The sequence below is a fragment of the Balaenoptera borealis genome (genome assembly GCF_965194805.1).
Source record: "Balaenoptera borealis genome assembly, chromosome: 18".
NCBI classification, from domain to species: domain Eukaryota; kingdom Metazoa; phylum Chordata; class Mammalia; order Artiodactyla; family Balaenopteridae; genus Balaenoptera; species Balaenoptera borealis.
Window position 1 is genome coordinate 67,645,922 of NC_138877.1, and position 16,391 is coordinate 67,662,312.

The 16,391-nt window shown below is 45.6% G+C and overlaps 1 protein-coding gene across 4 annotated transcripts in view; it reads left to right on the plus strand.

Annotated features, from left to right (window-relative positions):
• FARP1 (FERM, ARH/RhoGEF and pleckstrin domain protein 1) overlaps positions 1–16,391 on the plus strand; it is a 290,079-nt gene that overhangs the window by 221,667 nt on the left and 52,021 nt on the right. For all 4 annotated transcript variants that reach the window (XM_082366088.1, XM_082366087.1, XM_082366090.1 and 1 more), the window contains 5 exons: positions 2,064–2,159; positions 3,587–3,750; positions 4,456–4,524; positions 6,794–6,869; positions 7,990–8,239. In XM_082366088.1, the coding sequence (XP_082222214.1) occupies positions 2,064–2,159; positions 3,587–3,750; positions 4,456–4,524; positions 6,794–6,869; positions 7,990–8,239 (655 nt within the window). The remainder of the gene's footprint in view (positions 1–2,063; positions 2,160–3,586; positions 3,751–4,455; positions 4,525–6,793; positions 6,870–7,989; positions 8,240–16,391) is intronic.

A 16,391-nucleotide genomic window follows, 5' to 3' on the forward strand; every position in this document is an offset into this window, starting at 1 on the left:
ATAAGGACATAGCACTCTGCACTCTGAAATGTGTGCACCCTTGATCACACTGCTGCTGTACTGCTATTGATTAATGCATCTCTTTTTCTTGACAATTTCATTGAAGTATTATTGACATGCAATTAAATGCACACATGTAAAGCATGCTGTTCTTAAATATGTATAAGTTCTTAAATATGTGTATCCTGTGAAACCATCAGTGAAATCAAGACAGTAAACATATTCATCACCCCAAAGGTTCCTCAAGACTCTTTTCTTTTTTCTTTTTTTATACTGAAGTCGTTGGTTCACAATATTATATTAGTTTCAGGTACATGACATAGTGATTGAATAGTTCATAGGTTATACTCCATTTAAAGTTGTTATAAAATATTGTCTAGTAATAAACTATAATGGAAAATAATTTTTAAAAGACTATAGATGTTTACATATATATATAAATATATATAACAGAATCATTTTGCTGTACACCTGAAACTTACCCAGTATTGTAAATCAACTATACTTCAATTTAAAAAAAAGAAAATGATTCCTAATTAAAAAAAAAAAATATATATATATATATATTGCCTAGATTCCCTGTGCTGTACAATATATCCCTCAAGGCTTTCTCTTTTAAACAAAAGTGGATAATCTGTGCTTTGGTTGCTTTGGTTTCAAAGGGCTATGAAGAAAGCATCTGCTTTTCTCATGAAGTAGGGTCAGATTTCACCCAGTTTTGAAGGTGTAAATACGTGCATGACCTAAAACTCTTTTTTTGAGCTTTGCCAGATTGGGTTACATTTCCCCCTTCGTATTTTACCAAAGTAACCCCAGTGATTCTTTGCTCCTGTATCAGATGTTTATGAGGGACACTAATTACCAAAGGTTCGTGTCCCAAGAGAAGTTGAAGTTGGGTTTCCTGTGGGACACGAGGAGGTGACGTTTTGTGCGCAGCGTGGTATTTGAGGAGGTGACTGCTCCTGATACTCAGTGACCCGCAGAAATAAGCTAGGCGTCCCTGATGAGAAAAACAGCAGTGAAACAATGTGGTTGTCGGTCCTCCCATTCCGCCTCAGAGTTAAAACCCTTAAACATTTCTAAAGATCATAGTCGGGGGAAGAAGTGCCTCACAGTTGCATTAATTTGCTTGGATTGCGTTCGAGACACTTGAAATGTTGAGAATTGCTCCGTAATGCCATCATATACAAGGACTGTATCTTGGAATGAATCTTCTTGCCTGTGCCTAATTGCTTCATTCTGACCAATTTAAACAAGTGGTTCTGGTGTTCAAATGGGCTCGAGGAATTCTAATTTCAGTTGAGAGGACGGGACAGATAGGAGCTGGTATCTGGCGACTCTCCACTGCGTCTCCCCCAGTCCCACCTGGCGATCAAAGATGAGGATGTGTATGTCCCTCCCGGAGACTGTTCTCTGGCCTCAGAGACACACGGAGGGTGGGGTCTCCCCTCCCCGGCCCTGCTTGTGCTGTTGGAAGCAGAGCAGTGTGGACAGAGCGGGTGATCGCTAAGCGCTGTGTTGCTTCTGTGGCTATAACAACAGCTGCTGGTTAAGGCACATGCCCGGGAATCTCATTCTGCTGCAGTAACCATGCGATTTCGGACAAATTAAAATCTAGCCATGCTGCAGTTTCCACAGGTGTAGAATGAAGATAATAAATCCAGCTCCCTGGGTTTCGTGTAAGGCTTCACAAGATAAGGGCTGTAAAGGACTTGGGACAGTGCCTGGCCCTCGGCCCGTGATGGTCGCCAATAATTGTGGTGGTTGTCATGGTATTTATTTTTATTAATCTTTCTCTGTATCAGCCCCTTGGCCAGCCTCTTCTCTCCCTGGAGGCAGACTTAATTTGAAGGCCAGATCATATAATTGGTGAGAAACAGTGATCCAGGAAGGGAATGGGGATCATCCCACAGTCGCAGAGCCCGGGAATTCTCCAGCAAGAGGCATTCTTAGGGGCGGTAGAACGGCAGCCCTCCTTTCAGCTCCCCGTGAGCAGAGCGGACCAGCTCCCGTGTTGCTTGTCATTCGTTTCCCGGCTCACGGGCCGATACCTTTCTTCTCAGGGTTTTACGAAGATCAATGCCTTCAACTGGGCAAAGGTGCGGAAGCTGAGCTTCAAGAGGAAGCGCTTTCTCATCAAGCTCCGCCCAGATGTGAACGTAAGTGCCTCTCGGGAAAGAGGGGGAGACCAATGAGCCGCCTCGGGGTGGGGCGGGTCCCGCCAGGGCGCAGGCGGAACCCATGGCCGGCAGCTCTCCAGGTGTCTGCCAGTCTGTACGGTGTTTCCAGATGCTCGGTCCCTCCACAGCTGTCATCAGCAGTAGACAGAGGACACAGATGTGTGCCCAGGGAGGGGTCACTTCCCTGTGCACCTACGGGCCGCCCCCTCCTGTGCAGTCGCCGTGTCTCCAGCCTCGGCCACCTGGACACCCCGTTCAGCATTCTGCCGTGCTCCGGGTCTGTCCCTCCCCACCCAGGGGCGGTCCTGCTGTTGTCCCCAACCCCTGACAGCGCACTCTCACGAGCTGACCCGGCCCCTCCCCTAACACACTTCCCGAAGACCCTCCCTCTAAAGATGTCGCTCACGTGGTGCCGGGTCAGAGAAGAAAGAAAGCGTTTTCTCCATCCACCATAAATAGGGATGGATGGGTGACAGAGTGCTGATGTCCCCAACCAGAACTGGAGTGCTTTTTCCCATGGGGGAAAAGAAAGATTATAAATGGCAGTCTAGGTGTATAGTAATTTGGTTACATTATGGATGAAATAGGTTTTTATGGCCTGATTTGGGAAGCAGGCACCCACTGGAAGTCGTTTTCTATGAGAAGACGTGTTTTGAGTCCAAAAGACTGTGTACTGCAGCACGACTTGTCTATAAGTTGAGACTGCACTACCGAGAACTGTGAGATTCTCCCAAAACGGCTGGACCCGCGGAGAATGTTAAGGGCTGTGTTAACATGGTCACTTAAATTGAGAGTATTCAGTCTGGAAGTAGAAAATTACCATATCCCTTTTCCCAAATCAAAGAACATGAGTTTTTCAGCCTTGAGTGATAGATACTTCAGTGCTCCAGAAAAAATGTTCATTTCCTGTATGGTCCCTGGGGCCACCTGGAGGCTGGAGCCATATGCTTTTTGATGGAGAAAAGGCTTAAGCACAGTATTCAAAGTTGGCATGAACCATGGGGGGAGAAAACAGAAAGAAGAAATGTGTTTCAGTTATTTTAAGGAGGCAGAAAAGACATTTCAGTACTTGGATATTTTTTAAAGAAGGAAATGTAAGCCAAGTAAACAGAATTTGTTTATGATTTCTGTCAAAGGAAATGTTATCACTTCTGCTGAGTATCCCCATTTTCTGTTTGTTCCTCTAAGGAATTAAGTGGAGAAGCAAATGGCTGAACGATGATGACTGTATTTCGTCATGAGGAACAAATGTATTTTACTAAATATGTGGATTTATGGTCATGCTATATAATAAAATACACAATTGAAATTTTATTGGACAGATTTGTTTTCTGCCCCCTTTCCCATATTTTAACTGAATGTCTATGGGTAATGGAAGAAACCAAAGTGTTATTTTCTCTTTCTAGAGCTCATACCAGGATACCTTGGAATTCCTAATGGCCAGTCGGGATTTTTGCAAATCCTTCTGGAAAATCTGTGTTGAACATCATGCCTTTTTTAGACTTTTTGAAGAGCCCAAACCAAAGCCAAAGCCTGTTCTCTTTAGCCGAGGGTCATCGTTTCGGTTCAGGTAAGGATTCTGCTTCACATCTCTCCGTTTGCCACGTGGTCCTTTTCCCCAAAACTTTCCTCGGGAAGGTTGGCTTCCAGGAGCTTTGGCTGATGGCATGTTTGCTGGGTCATCGCAGAAGGCTCCTGGCAGCCCCTTGCTGTGTTCGGTTTGAACGTTAGGGAGCCACAAGGCAGTCTCCCCAGCCACAGACGACTCCTAGTGGAACTCTTCTAATTCAGAAAGGATTTCCTTTCTCTGTAGAAGCAAAAGCACCTTGTTAACACTTGCTGTAGCTTCACCGAATGCCATGTAGACCTGCCCATCACTGGTTCAATTTCTCACTCATTCTTTCAACCAGTCTTTGAGTGTCTACTGCATGTCAGATTCTGCTCTAGGTGTTGGGGGTATACAGTGAACAGAACTATCCCTGCCTTCGTGAAGTATACAGGCTCTTGGGATGGTTGCTTAATAATCAAACACAGGATTGTTAAGTTGTTGAGTTCACTGAACTTTTTCTGTCGTGTATAAGGGAAATATCAAGAGACAGAATGGACGCAAAAGCGCAGTTTCTCTTGGGACTGCTTTCATCCCGGGCTAGCCGAGAGAACTCCCGCGTCTCCCAGCTGTGGGAAGAGGGAGGCAAGGATGGTGGAGGGCTGTGCAGAGTGTGAAATGAGAACGCCTTGCTGTCTTCTCCGCCCCCTCTCGTGGTCTTCATTTTAGTGGCCGGACTCAGAAGCAGGTTCTCGACTATGTTAAAGAAGGAGGACATAAGAAGGTGCAGTTTGAAAGGTAAGAGAAACGTCAGTGCCACTTGCGATTTGAGAGGAGTCGTTCTCTGTGGCTAAGCATCGCTCCCCCCAGGCCCCGTGAGCTAGAGAATCGCTTCCGCCCAGTCAGTCTCGGCCGGTTCAGTGTTAGGAACAGCTGAGGCCCGGGGGACACTTAACTCCAGGGTGAGAGGAAGCCAGCAGAGGGCAGGGATGCAAGAGGAACAGGAGCTGACAGAGGGCGTAAAGCGCTGTAAAAACCTACTCACCGGTGAGTCCTTAAATATTTGGAGATTTGAATTGGAAGTATTTCTATAAACTTTTTTTTTTAAATTGGAAAAATTGCAAACCCTTTCCTTTAGTTTTTTTTTTTAATTAATTTTTATTGGAGTGTAGTTGATTTACAATGTTGTGTTAGTTTTAGGTGTACAGCAAAGTGAATCAGTTATGCATATATCCACTCTTTTTTAGATTCTAGTCCCATATAGGTCATTGGAGAGTTCTATAAACTTTTTAATTGAGTTACGTTTGATTGAAGAGAAACAGGATTTATTTTTGTTGTTAGCAAATGCTGATAGAGCTCTTATTGTATGCCAGGCACTGTTCCAAGCCCTTTAGACATAGGAACTCATGGAGTCGTCATACCTGCTCTGTGAGGTCCGTGCTATTTTATTTCCTTTTTAAAGATGGAGACGTGGCAGCTCAAAGATGCTGAGTAACTCGCCCAGGTCTCAGAGCTGGTAAGTGGGCCCTGGTCATCCAGCTCCAGAGCTCACTGCCCTTCATCACTGCTCTGCCCAGAGGGACTAAAAGAAAAGGGTAAAGGGGGGAAGGGATGGTGCACCAATGACTGTTTAGTTGCAAGTGTTTGTTTTAATGGTTTTCTTTTTTCAGTTTAACACATTTAAAAATTAACAATAAAGCGCAGAGAATACAGCAAACACCCATGTTCCTAGTACTTAGAATTAACTAGTAACGTTTTAACATTGGTTTCTGGGATTTTATTTCTTCTTCTCTTATTTGCAGCTATTGTGGTTACAGATGTAGTGAAAACCCCCTTTAACCAACAGCCTTCATTATTTCCCTCCTTCCCTCCCCAGAGGCAACAACTACCTAATTCATGTTACTTCTATTAGAAATATTCATGCACCCAAAAAGAATAGGCAGAATTGCTCTGGGGGTGTCCTTTTTCATTTATGTGATCAGTATTACATTGTATATAATCATGCGTCTTGCTTTTTAAACCTACCCTGATTTTGAGATCTATCTTAAGCATTTTATGGTATTGTGAAAGTATTGCCTTTTAGGTATCTGATTCCCTGTTGATAAACATTCAGGTTGTTTGGTGTTTTGTTTTGCTTTTGCTGAAACAAGTGTGCTGCCTTGACCATCCTTGTATATTTCTCCTGATGGAGATCTGGGGTCATTTTTCCCTCCCTGTATATAGAAATGTAGTGTTCAGAAGGTTATTTGTATGCTTATCTAGATGTAGCAAACCCCATCATTTTCTCGGGCGATCCACGATTAATCTTTTGAGGATTGTGTAAGAAGTGGTCTGCCTCTCTCTGACTCAGAATGTGGGTGCTCCAGAGCCTTGGTGTGTTAATTTGGAGTATTTTAAAGAAAAGCTGGATGGACATTGGAATTTAATCTCTATATTTATGCAGTTTCATGTGTTTGAGTACCTGAAAAGTTTCTCATGCTTGTCCCCTGGGAAGTTGGGGACCGACACACTAAGGGAAGGAAAAGATTAAAGGGAAGGTGTTGGTGGCATAAAAAACCAGTTTCTTCTACTGTGGAGTCTATACATTCATCCCTGGGGCAGGGCCTTTTCTCTGAACTGAGCGCTGTGAAGGAGTAGCTCATGAGCGGCAGAGGCCTCTGCTATAGAACTGATCTAGAAGATCATTACCCAAAGCACGCAAATTGATTTCATGTTGCTAGGCCAGGGCTTGCAGTTCAGAGCGTACTCGGGCCCAGCCCACTGCTCGCTCCCAGTGACATTTCCCGTAACTAGAGAGTGAGCGTTCGGCGGCGGCGCTCCCAAGCAGCTGGACCCCTGCAGTGGGGGCTGGGAGCGCTGAGAACTTTTTCAAGGCTGAGGCAACCCCGGATCCTACACGTGATACAGAAAGGGCGACTGGGTCTGTCTCCAGGGAGCATTTATCCAAACCACTTTGGGTGCCTTCACTACTGAGGGAGTGCCTAATGCCGTTATTTTTCATGTAAAACCAATTAAAAAAAAAAAACCAATTCTCCTAACTTTAGTTCTCTTGTGTGATTTCTCCCAGGAAACACAGCAAGATTCATTCCATCGGAAGCCTTGCTACGCAGCCTACAGAGCCGAACTCAGAAGTGCCAAAACAAGTCAGTGATGGTGAAAGTCGCTATTGTAGCTCTGTTTGCCGCCAAACGTCCTCTGCTGAGGACTGGGTTTCCTAGTCTGCTTTGGTGTTCTTCATCCTTCCACTTCGGGGTGTTTTCTAGAGGAGAGGCTAGCCGTGTGCCCTGGCTCTGACCAGACACCGGCTCTGTGCTTCTCGCCCTGGCCTGTATCCTTGCCCCTTCTCCCTCCCATGCCCTCGCCCCGGGGAAGTTTGCTCTATTGGCCTGAACTCAGCTTAGGGCTGGAACCATCCAGAGCCAGAGTTGAGCCCACCCTCCAGCTAAACGGCTGCGCTCGCTCGTGTGAAGAGATCGGGACCTAGCTCGCGGGTGACAGGTGTAGCTCCCCTTCGCTGCCAAGGTCAGAACCTTGCGCTGGCGCAGGACCGGACGGTGCGTTCCCAGGGCTCATGTTACAGAGCAGCGACCACGGTTGGCAACAAGACACATCATCACTCTTGCTCTGAGGGTGGCCAGAGCTCGTTTTCCCTGGAGTTGGTCTCTGGGTGAGCTTTCAGGGTTTTCTCTACAAGAGAATAAGAACTTTGTTGGGAAAGAACACGAAGGCAGTTTCACCGTGTGAATCCAGAGAGTCTGTAAGCTGCCCATCCTGCCCTTAGGCATCGAAACAAAGACGTGTTTGTCATTTGTCTGAAATGCGTGTCAACTTGCCTTTGGAGGTCCACGAAGCCTCTCCTCCTCCCCCTGCCCCCACCCCCTCAGGAAGTCGGTCCCCTGTGGGCCGGAAGGACCGTCTTGTTCCATAGAAACTTTGGACGCCCGCGAGGAGGCTGCCGGTCCTGGAAAGCAGAGGCACTGCCTCACCTGTGCTGCCAGGGACCCTGTACTGTCGGCTTCCACACCCTGAAAGAACGTTCTGGATCCTGACCAGACAGCCTCGGGAATGCCCGATTCCTGACGGGGTGCTTTGTTCTAAGACCGGGGAGGGCAGGCTTTCTTTGGCAATCCTCGGCCACTCGATGCGTCAGGAGATGCCATTAAGTGGGACTCCACGTCTCCGTCTCTTTCAGCTGTGGCGTAACCTCTCCTTTTTCTCTTCATCTCCCTCCCCCTTTTCTTGCACACCCCCCGCCCCACCCAGGCTCAGCAGAGTGCCAGCCTTACCTTTGGAGAAGGTGCTGCATCCCCGGGCGGCCAGAGCTGCCAGCTGGGAAGGGACCCGACCGCTTCGGCCGAGGAGCGCGGGCCACAGCGCAACCCCACTCCGCAGAGGAGCCCGGCGGGGAGCACGAAGGCAGACGGGGCCGGCAGGGCGGAGACGGAGGAAGAGGAGGAGGTCGTTACGGACAGGACCCAGCAGAGTAGACCTCGGCCCCCGCAGCCAAGCACAGGTCCAGCATCCAGGGCTGCCCAAGGCAGCAGTGCTTCCATTCCTTTCATTGACTGCAGTGATGTAGACAGTGAATACGACCTCCTCAGGGAACACGCGTCCCGGTCCCGGTCCCAAACAAATGACAACTATGAGGGTGATTTGACCAGTGGTGTTTATCTGCTGTCCAGGGATGAGAGGCAAATAGAGGCTAGGCGCAGGGCTTCCCCTCACTCTGTGAAGTCCTCCCGGCCTCCTTCCAAAGAATTCCGTGACGATGATTCAGCAGACATCACCTTTGACATGAGTGGGAGCCCCAGACTCCCAAGGCATAGCTCTCTGATAGACGAGATGTTCAGGGCCTCAGGCAGTCACAGTGCCCTGGCCACCCCCTTGTCTCCCAGCAGCAGAAGTTCAAGTCCAAGTATGAGTTGGGACAGGACCGGGTCTCAAGGCTATGTTTCCGAAAACGCACATGACTATAGAGAGAGAAGTGTGGGAGGAGATCCTCTCCCAAGCCAGGGTCCTCGTTATGAAAACGGTTCCCCCATCTTACAAAGGCCACACTTAAGGAATCTGAGATATAATAAGTCAGAGACAGATCCACTCATTCTTAGCCAGGTAGCATCAACCCCGACGGCAGTGGATAGGCTTGATGGCCACGGAAAGGGAGGCCTGGCCGGCCCGGCCGCTTCGGAAGGTAGAACGCTGGCTAATGGTACACGTCTCGTGGGTCCAACCTCAAGGACCCCCATGGCGCAGTCAGCGTGTGCCACTAGCAAGGCAGCCCAGCTGGCACCCCTGCAAATGACCGAGGGCTCCACCAGCAGTGGGACTGAATCCAGCGATTCAGACTCTGAACTGGTCAGCCCTCTGAGCCAGCCCCTCGTGTTTGGTAATCCAGCTGTGCTGAGTTCCCCCTCCGGGGTGAGGAGAAAGAAGTCCTTGGGTGGCCTGCCTTTGAGTGAGGAGGGAGAGGAGTATGAGTGAGGAGACCAGAGGGCAGGTCTTCAAGGGTTGGAAACCTGGAGTCGTGTGTCCAGGATTTCCCTGGAGATGACCTGTCCTAGTGACTTGTTAATTTTTAATCGACCTTTGTTAGAGGAAGTTTTGGGGCAGGCACATGTTTGGGTAGGGCATGCCTGACTTCTCAGATCTTTCAGAAGGACAGAATTTCACACACCATGACAAGTTACCAAGAGCTTGTTTCTCTTTCTGGCTGAAGGCTAGGAAGAAATCCTTTATTATGAATCTGATCATGTGTATAGTGTGTTGTATTTACGTGGAAATTTTCTGTGTATCTTCAGTTGTGTACACAGATCACCATCCCATCTGGTCGATTTTTGGGACGAAAGTATCACTGAGATCCCAGGAAAGGTGTGGGTTTTACTTTGAACCCCTTCTTTAAAAGGAGGGCTGCTTTGCTGTGCCTCATAAAGTGAGGAATTGACAAAATTCAAGGCCAAATGTAAGTTGGTTGCTAGTTGAAGTGTTGTTGAAATCTTCGTTACTAATAAGACTAGTGAATATTTTAATTGGAAGCATTCGGGATTATTTCTTCTTTGCAGCCTTCCTGTGAAATGATATAAATCTTCATGAACTGTAATCGAGATGAGATTGCTGGTTTGGTTTGGGTTTGCTTTCATGGGTCAAACGTTAGTTATGGTTGAAGAAGGTGTTGAAGAACTCTGGCCGTCAGAGCCTCTTGGTGAAACACAGAGATGCTGCTGAGAGACGCTGCAGGGAAAAGTGAGACCTCGCAGGGTAGGTACTGGTGGCACCAGGAGGTTAGCAAGCTCAATGCCTGCCTTTGAATAGTGCACAGCACTGAGAAGGCCTGTTTCCCAGTCTCGTTGCCCTTGGTGGATTTTTACGCACACTCTTAATATTCTATTCACACGCTCAGGAACAGTGACTTCTGGCTGCTTCTCTGTGCAGGAAAAAAGAAAGTAGAAGTAGTGAGAGGTTTGGTTTCTTTTTAAATCTTAACCATCTACACCAGTGCCTTTCACCCAGCGTTTCTGCATTTCAGATGGAAAAGCCTGGTTTGAACTTGCATTGCTTCTCAGCCTTACTGCACTTTGGAATCACCTGGGACATTTAAAAAAATTGGTATTGCCTGAGCCCTGACCCTAGAAATTTGGATCAAATTGGTCTGGAGTGCCCCCTTGGGGTCCCCAGATGGCTCTGCTAGGCTGCCAGGGTCATTTCTCAGACAGACACTATTGCCTTCTAGAACCTAGTGGAATGTGATGGAAGTGTCAGCTGAAATGTTGGCTTGCTTGCCAAATAAGAAAAGCGTCACCATTGAAATGCTTTTCTTCATGCCTGCTCTTTGGTACTTTTTAGTCTTTGGTACTTTTTTTAAAAAAAAGATAAATTGTAGAATAAAAATTTTAGATCCTAAGTAACTACAAAATTATTGAAAAGAGTTGTAATGATGATCCAGCCCTAACGTGCCGCCATGCGAGTGGCCTTACTAAAACTCATCGTGTGGCTTTGTCATGGGGAAGAGCTAATAAGCAAGTTTAGGAAACTGAGTAGAATTTGGCCACAGTGTTGAATAAGCAGAAATATTGACAGACCCTGTGGTTCACGCGTGACTCTCTGTCCGCCTGAATGTTGAGAAGTTGATTTTAAAGATTCTGAAAACTTAATCCATTTTTACACACACTTTTGCTTTATCTTCCTAATCATTTGATTCAGTGCATGATTGATGAATCAAGTTGATTATTGGATAGCTTGAAAGATGTTCACTGAAGTAGTCTGTTCATATTTTGCTTTATTTAGATTTACATGTTCAACAGAGTCACAGAATTTTGAAGCCAGAAGGGACCTTGGAGGTCACCTAGGTTAAACCTTTATTTACGGATGAGAAACCTTGTTCTGACGAAGGGAAGAGACTTCCCATAGTCCTACAGCCGTTGCATGGCAAATCTAAAACCAGAACCTTGGTCTCTGGACTTCCGTGTTTTACTCTATGTGACAGCTTGATGCACTAGGACCTTTTGGATTCAGTATTTTATATTTTGAGACTCTTGTATGGATTAATAATTAAAATCATATGGAGACCAGGAATCATGTAGACTTAGGTTATTACAGTCCATATTAGGTAGGAAGAACTACTGCTTTTTATATTGTGGGGTTTTTGCAGTTATAACCCATTTTTGCATATTCTGTTTTGAGCTTAGAAAAAGATGTCAATTTGCTATATAAAAAAGTAGTCAAACGTGAGTTAAGCAGAGTCACATGTGGAATCTGTGGTTTATTTGTGAAGGTGGTGTGTTCAAATGAGTCTTCTTTTTACCTCTAATCCTACAGCAGTCTGATCATGAAATATGAATGAGCAAAAGGTATTAACTTAGCTGGCTTAGAATGTGAATCATCAGATGTAAACCCCCAAAGCAAAACGTATTCCAGTAATTATTTTGTTTTGCTTTTTCCCCGAAGAGATGATTTTTTTATCCAAAGTGTTTCAAAAGCAACTCATCAACGGTGGTGTACCCAGTTCTATATTGACGAGATTTTCCACTTTTAGGGTCACTGGTAGAGTTTTTCTCCGGTTTGGTTTTGTACCAGCCAAGCAACTCAGTTTCTGCTTCTCAGTCAGTCTTTGTGAGAGTGGCAATTTTGGTGTGATTAACGGTGCTTAAAAGAAATTGGGGGGAGGGGGGAAGGTGTGTAGTTTTTTCAAAAGCCACGTATTCTGAAGTGCTGGGAGTTTTCACTCATTGCCTCTGGGAGAGCTTTCCCTGCACTAGTAAAGAGAGCTGCTGGGTGAGTGAACCTAAGCATTCTTTGAGTCTGATGGTAGAGCCAGTTCACTGAGGTGAGGAGGTCAGAGAAACGCCAGCAGGCTGTGTGCCAACCCCAGCGCCCCGCACCTTCCGTGCCTTCTGCCTGCTGTGAGACTCTGGTCCCCGGGTCCTTCCCTGGCCTCTGGAATCTCACTGTGTGGTATAAGAAGGGCAGGCACATCCCTGAAGTTGAACAAAGTGCAGGAAGATCAGAGATGGGGTTGGGTGTGACCAATAGGCAGCAGAGATTAGAGACCTGTGAATTCTTTCAGACTTCCAAAGGGTTTCGCAGGACCCGTCAGAGCCAGTTTTTCTAAGGCAACAGCTAGTGTAGGGGTCGCCTGCATCAATAAGGAAGCCAAGTCTTCAGATCGCGGCCGCTCCTGTGCAATGATATCTTAAAGCCTTGGGTGGAAGACAAACCAAATATAGAAACAGAAATCTTCAAGCCACTCAGGGCTACTCTGGGGCCTCCGCGCATGAATATCTTTTGTTAGATAGTATTTCAAAACATGTAAATTATAGATCCTTTTGTGACTGATTTTTGTTGCTGCTTGTTCAGGCAGCATAAAAATGCAAGAAATCCTCGTAAAGAACTGCATTTAATGAGTTCCAGAACTTACAGTGGATTGCCCCAGCTCCTTGACCAGTCATCTGTATGCCATGATGCCATTTTATTAGACAGGCATTTAGTTAAAGGAAGTCTGTGAGCCAGATTCTTCTCCACATATGTGATTCGTATTTGGAAATTTCTCACAGATTTATCTCACCAAATGGTGCTGCTGTGGCCTGCACTTAAAAATGTGAATAATTTCCATTTGATGCTCCAGAACTTCTTTGAAGATTCAAACCAAGTAATGCTTTAAACACACACACACACACACACACACACACACACACACACACACACACACGGCCTGCAAAACCAAAATACAGCATGAGCCTCTTGAAATTTCCACCAAGTATACAAAATCCAGCCTGCCCGCAGTTGAATCAGAAACCCCACGTGCATCTTCACTCTGGAGTCAGTTTGATTGTGTTGGCAAGCAGTTCCTAAAAGAAGAAACAATTAAAATATTAAGCTGCCATTTAAAATTTTGTTAAAACTGTTGTGAATGTGCATCACCTCCCTTTTTCATAGCTTTAACCAGCGTTCATATGGTTTTAATCAACTTTTTCCACTTAAAATGCTATTCCCTGTTTCAACGCAGTATGGGTTTGGTGCAATTGAAGTCATCAGTGAGTGATTGGGCTACAGGTAGGCCCAGCCTTAAATTAAGAAACTTGGGGTCCCCTTCATTATTAGGTTTATTCTGAGTTTATTTGCTTCTGTCTCGATCACTCTTCTTTGCCTAGGCCCTCATTTTCATTAACCAGAATTTAAAGCTGTCCGAGCTGCGTGCCCAAGAAAGGCTCTTTTTTTCTGGATCTTCTCCTTTGTAGTCTATAAACATTCCTCCCCTGATGAACTTAATTACTCTAAGGCTGGCCTTCCTCTAGTTTCATGGGGATGAGTCTACAGTTGACTCTTGGGACAACACGGGTATAAATGGCGCAGGTCCGCTTATGCTCAGATTTTTTTCAGTAGTAAATACCACAGTACCACACGATCCAAGGTTGGTGGAATCCGCAGATGCGAAAGTGTAGATACATACAGAGGGCCGACTATAAGTTATACGTGGATTTTCCACTGCTCGGAGGGTCTGCACCCCTGACCCCCGCGTTGTCCAAGGGTCAACTCTATTGCTGCCGATATTACAAAGCAAACTGCAGAAGAGTCTTTCAATGCAGTCTTTGCAATAGAGAAAGTTTCTTTGAACCCGAAAGAGGTGAACATTTCAAAATAACCTGTTGCTGGCAGCTCTCTGAGTTTACACTCAGCCATGTTAGCCAAGTTCATAAGAACATACGGAAGGAAAGGTACTAGCGGATGAACTTCTGCAAGAAGGAAGTGATTAAAGAACTTGAGTCTGGCGACATTTAAAGAATTTACTGGCGCTGCTTTTTCCTCGTTAGTCTAATTCCATCTGTTTCTGTTTAGTTGAATGAAACGTAATACAGGGAAATGGGGTCTCTACACTGTGCATACCTCTAACACCAGTTGCTAGTTGTTGAAATGAAGCCATGACGTTTAGATCAAAATAAGCATGCCACTTAATGTAGCAGCTCTCTTTTTATTAAAAAAATAATAATGATGAAAAGCAAAAAATACCCATGATGGCTTGGCCTAGCGTTGTAGGCATCAAAGGTCAAAAGTGGCCTGGTTGCCACCTGTTTGGATACCTACTTGGAAAAGAGCTGTTTATTGTTTCCTGGGTAACCTAGGGATTTTTAAGTATTTCCTCTATAAACAGAAGTTGCAAATGCTGATTTGTGTGTCAGATACATATTTGGGAGGAGGTGAGTAGAGTCTTGTTGTGAAAAACAGGTCTTGCTTCATAAAATTCAGAACACATCACTCAAGAAAACATAGATGAAACTTCCAGCATGGGGGATTTTTTTTTTCCCCCCCCAGTCAAAGCCGTTAAACACCCTGGTGGAAGCTAAGATAGAATTAGTAAATCTCCTTTTTTTAAAGCTTTAAAAATTGAAGAGACTCTGATTTGTTCAGGATCGTTTCAGTGTGGATGGACTGAATGATGCCCACATCACAGCTTAGCCTTGGAAGCAGCCTTCGGCAATCTCCTTGGCCTCTGGTGTTCGGTTATAACTTCTGGTGGAAGGCAGCTCCTTGGCGTCTTCGTGTGGGTTCTAGATCAGGGTGCTCTGATATGTCTTAGGGTGGTTTGGTATTTGAAAGTAGGGAGGATTGAAAATCAATTGTTGACAGGGTATCTGATCTAAGTTTGTAGTTGAGAGCTGGTATGAAAGGTTAGCTTCAAGGCAGGTGCTGTTAATACAGCCATGGAAATGGTACTGAGAATTACATGAGCTTGCTGCTAGGGGTCAGGTGCAAGAACTTCAGAATATTGAAGAATAGAAGTTAGAAATCACTGCAAAATGCAACATAAACCAAGAGTACTAAGGCGGGAGCAGGGACTAGTGTGTGTGTGTGTGTGGGTGTGGGTGTGTGTATAACAAAGCATCGGACAGTAATTAACTGTACTTTTGAGTAAGAGGTAGAGGTGTTAGTGGTACTGGGAGTTTGGAGGCAGTCCTTCTGCTTTATTATAAATTGGGGTTGTTAACTGACTCTCAAATAGGAAACAGTAGAAGGGTCATTTTGGAGCCTCTGATGGGCCTGTCAGTCTTCACAGATGACCTTTCTGGCTCATGAAACTGGGCCAACAATTGCTTTTTCCTGGGCCTTGCAGTTCCTTTGTAAGAAGGAAAGCATTTGTCACTCTGCCCGCAGTGATTTATAGAAAGACCAAAGATAGACTTTCCTTAGTCAAGAACACACACCCGCTGCTCTCTACACACGCACCTGAATGGCCAGTGGATTCAGTCCCTCACCCTCACCTCCTTTCTGCCTGGAAGGTTGCTGTGCAAACCTAACTAACCCAATCTCACAAGCTTGGCCTATGTTATTAATCCAGTTCCCTTCTGTTCTCTCTGTGTGTACATTTAATATTTTATTAAAAATTTCTAATACGCTGAATTAGTTTTAAAATAGACAAGGCTGGGGACTTCATTCTCATTTTTGTCATTTGTTGAATAAATTTGAGAAAACATTTTTCTGTTGTGCCGTGGTATGCACTCTGTGGTCAGCATGTACCTATCTAAGAGAAGACTTTTTTCCCCAGCGTTCTGTCTTTTATCCTCAAAGCATGGTGTACCTCCTGTTCCCTGCATTGTTGGAGCACTGTCTGATGTCTTTTTTTTTTTTTTTTTTTAACATGACTGAATACCAGTTTGTACTTGGAACACCTGTTTCTTCTAGAATACAGTGATCCTGCTCACTAAACAGCAAGCTTTATCACGGAGGCATCCTGAGCGGTCATGCTCGGTGGTACCGTATTTCACTAAAGGTGGGGAAATAGAAGATGAACGGAAGACCTCACTTTTCTGATGCTATCTTCTCCAAGCCCGCACTTTGTGCCGTGTGGAGGTGGGGATGGTCCTTGGAAGGGAGCAGGATCTCTGTAGGGCGGGGCAGGGCTCGTGGAAACAGAGAGCATCTGTGGCAGGAGCTTACGTGGGCGGAGCTCAGACAGCTAACCAGAGGGCTGGCTTCCTATTTTGAATGGTGACATCTATTCCAATGGGGATAGCAAACTTTACGTAGCGTATAAGAGAATTTAGCTGTGTGTGTGTGTGTTTTGTTGGGGAGTGGGGATAGATAGAAATGTAGAGAAGACGCCTCTAGCTCAGCCCAAGTGGCTGCTCATGGCCAGCGAGCTGTCTGTAGTTTGCTGTCTACCCAGAATGTAGGCT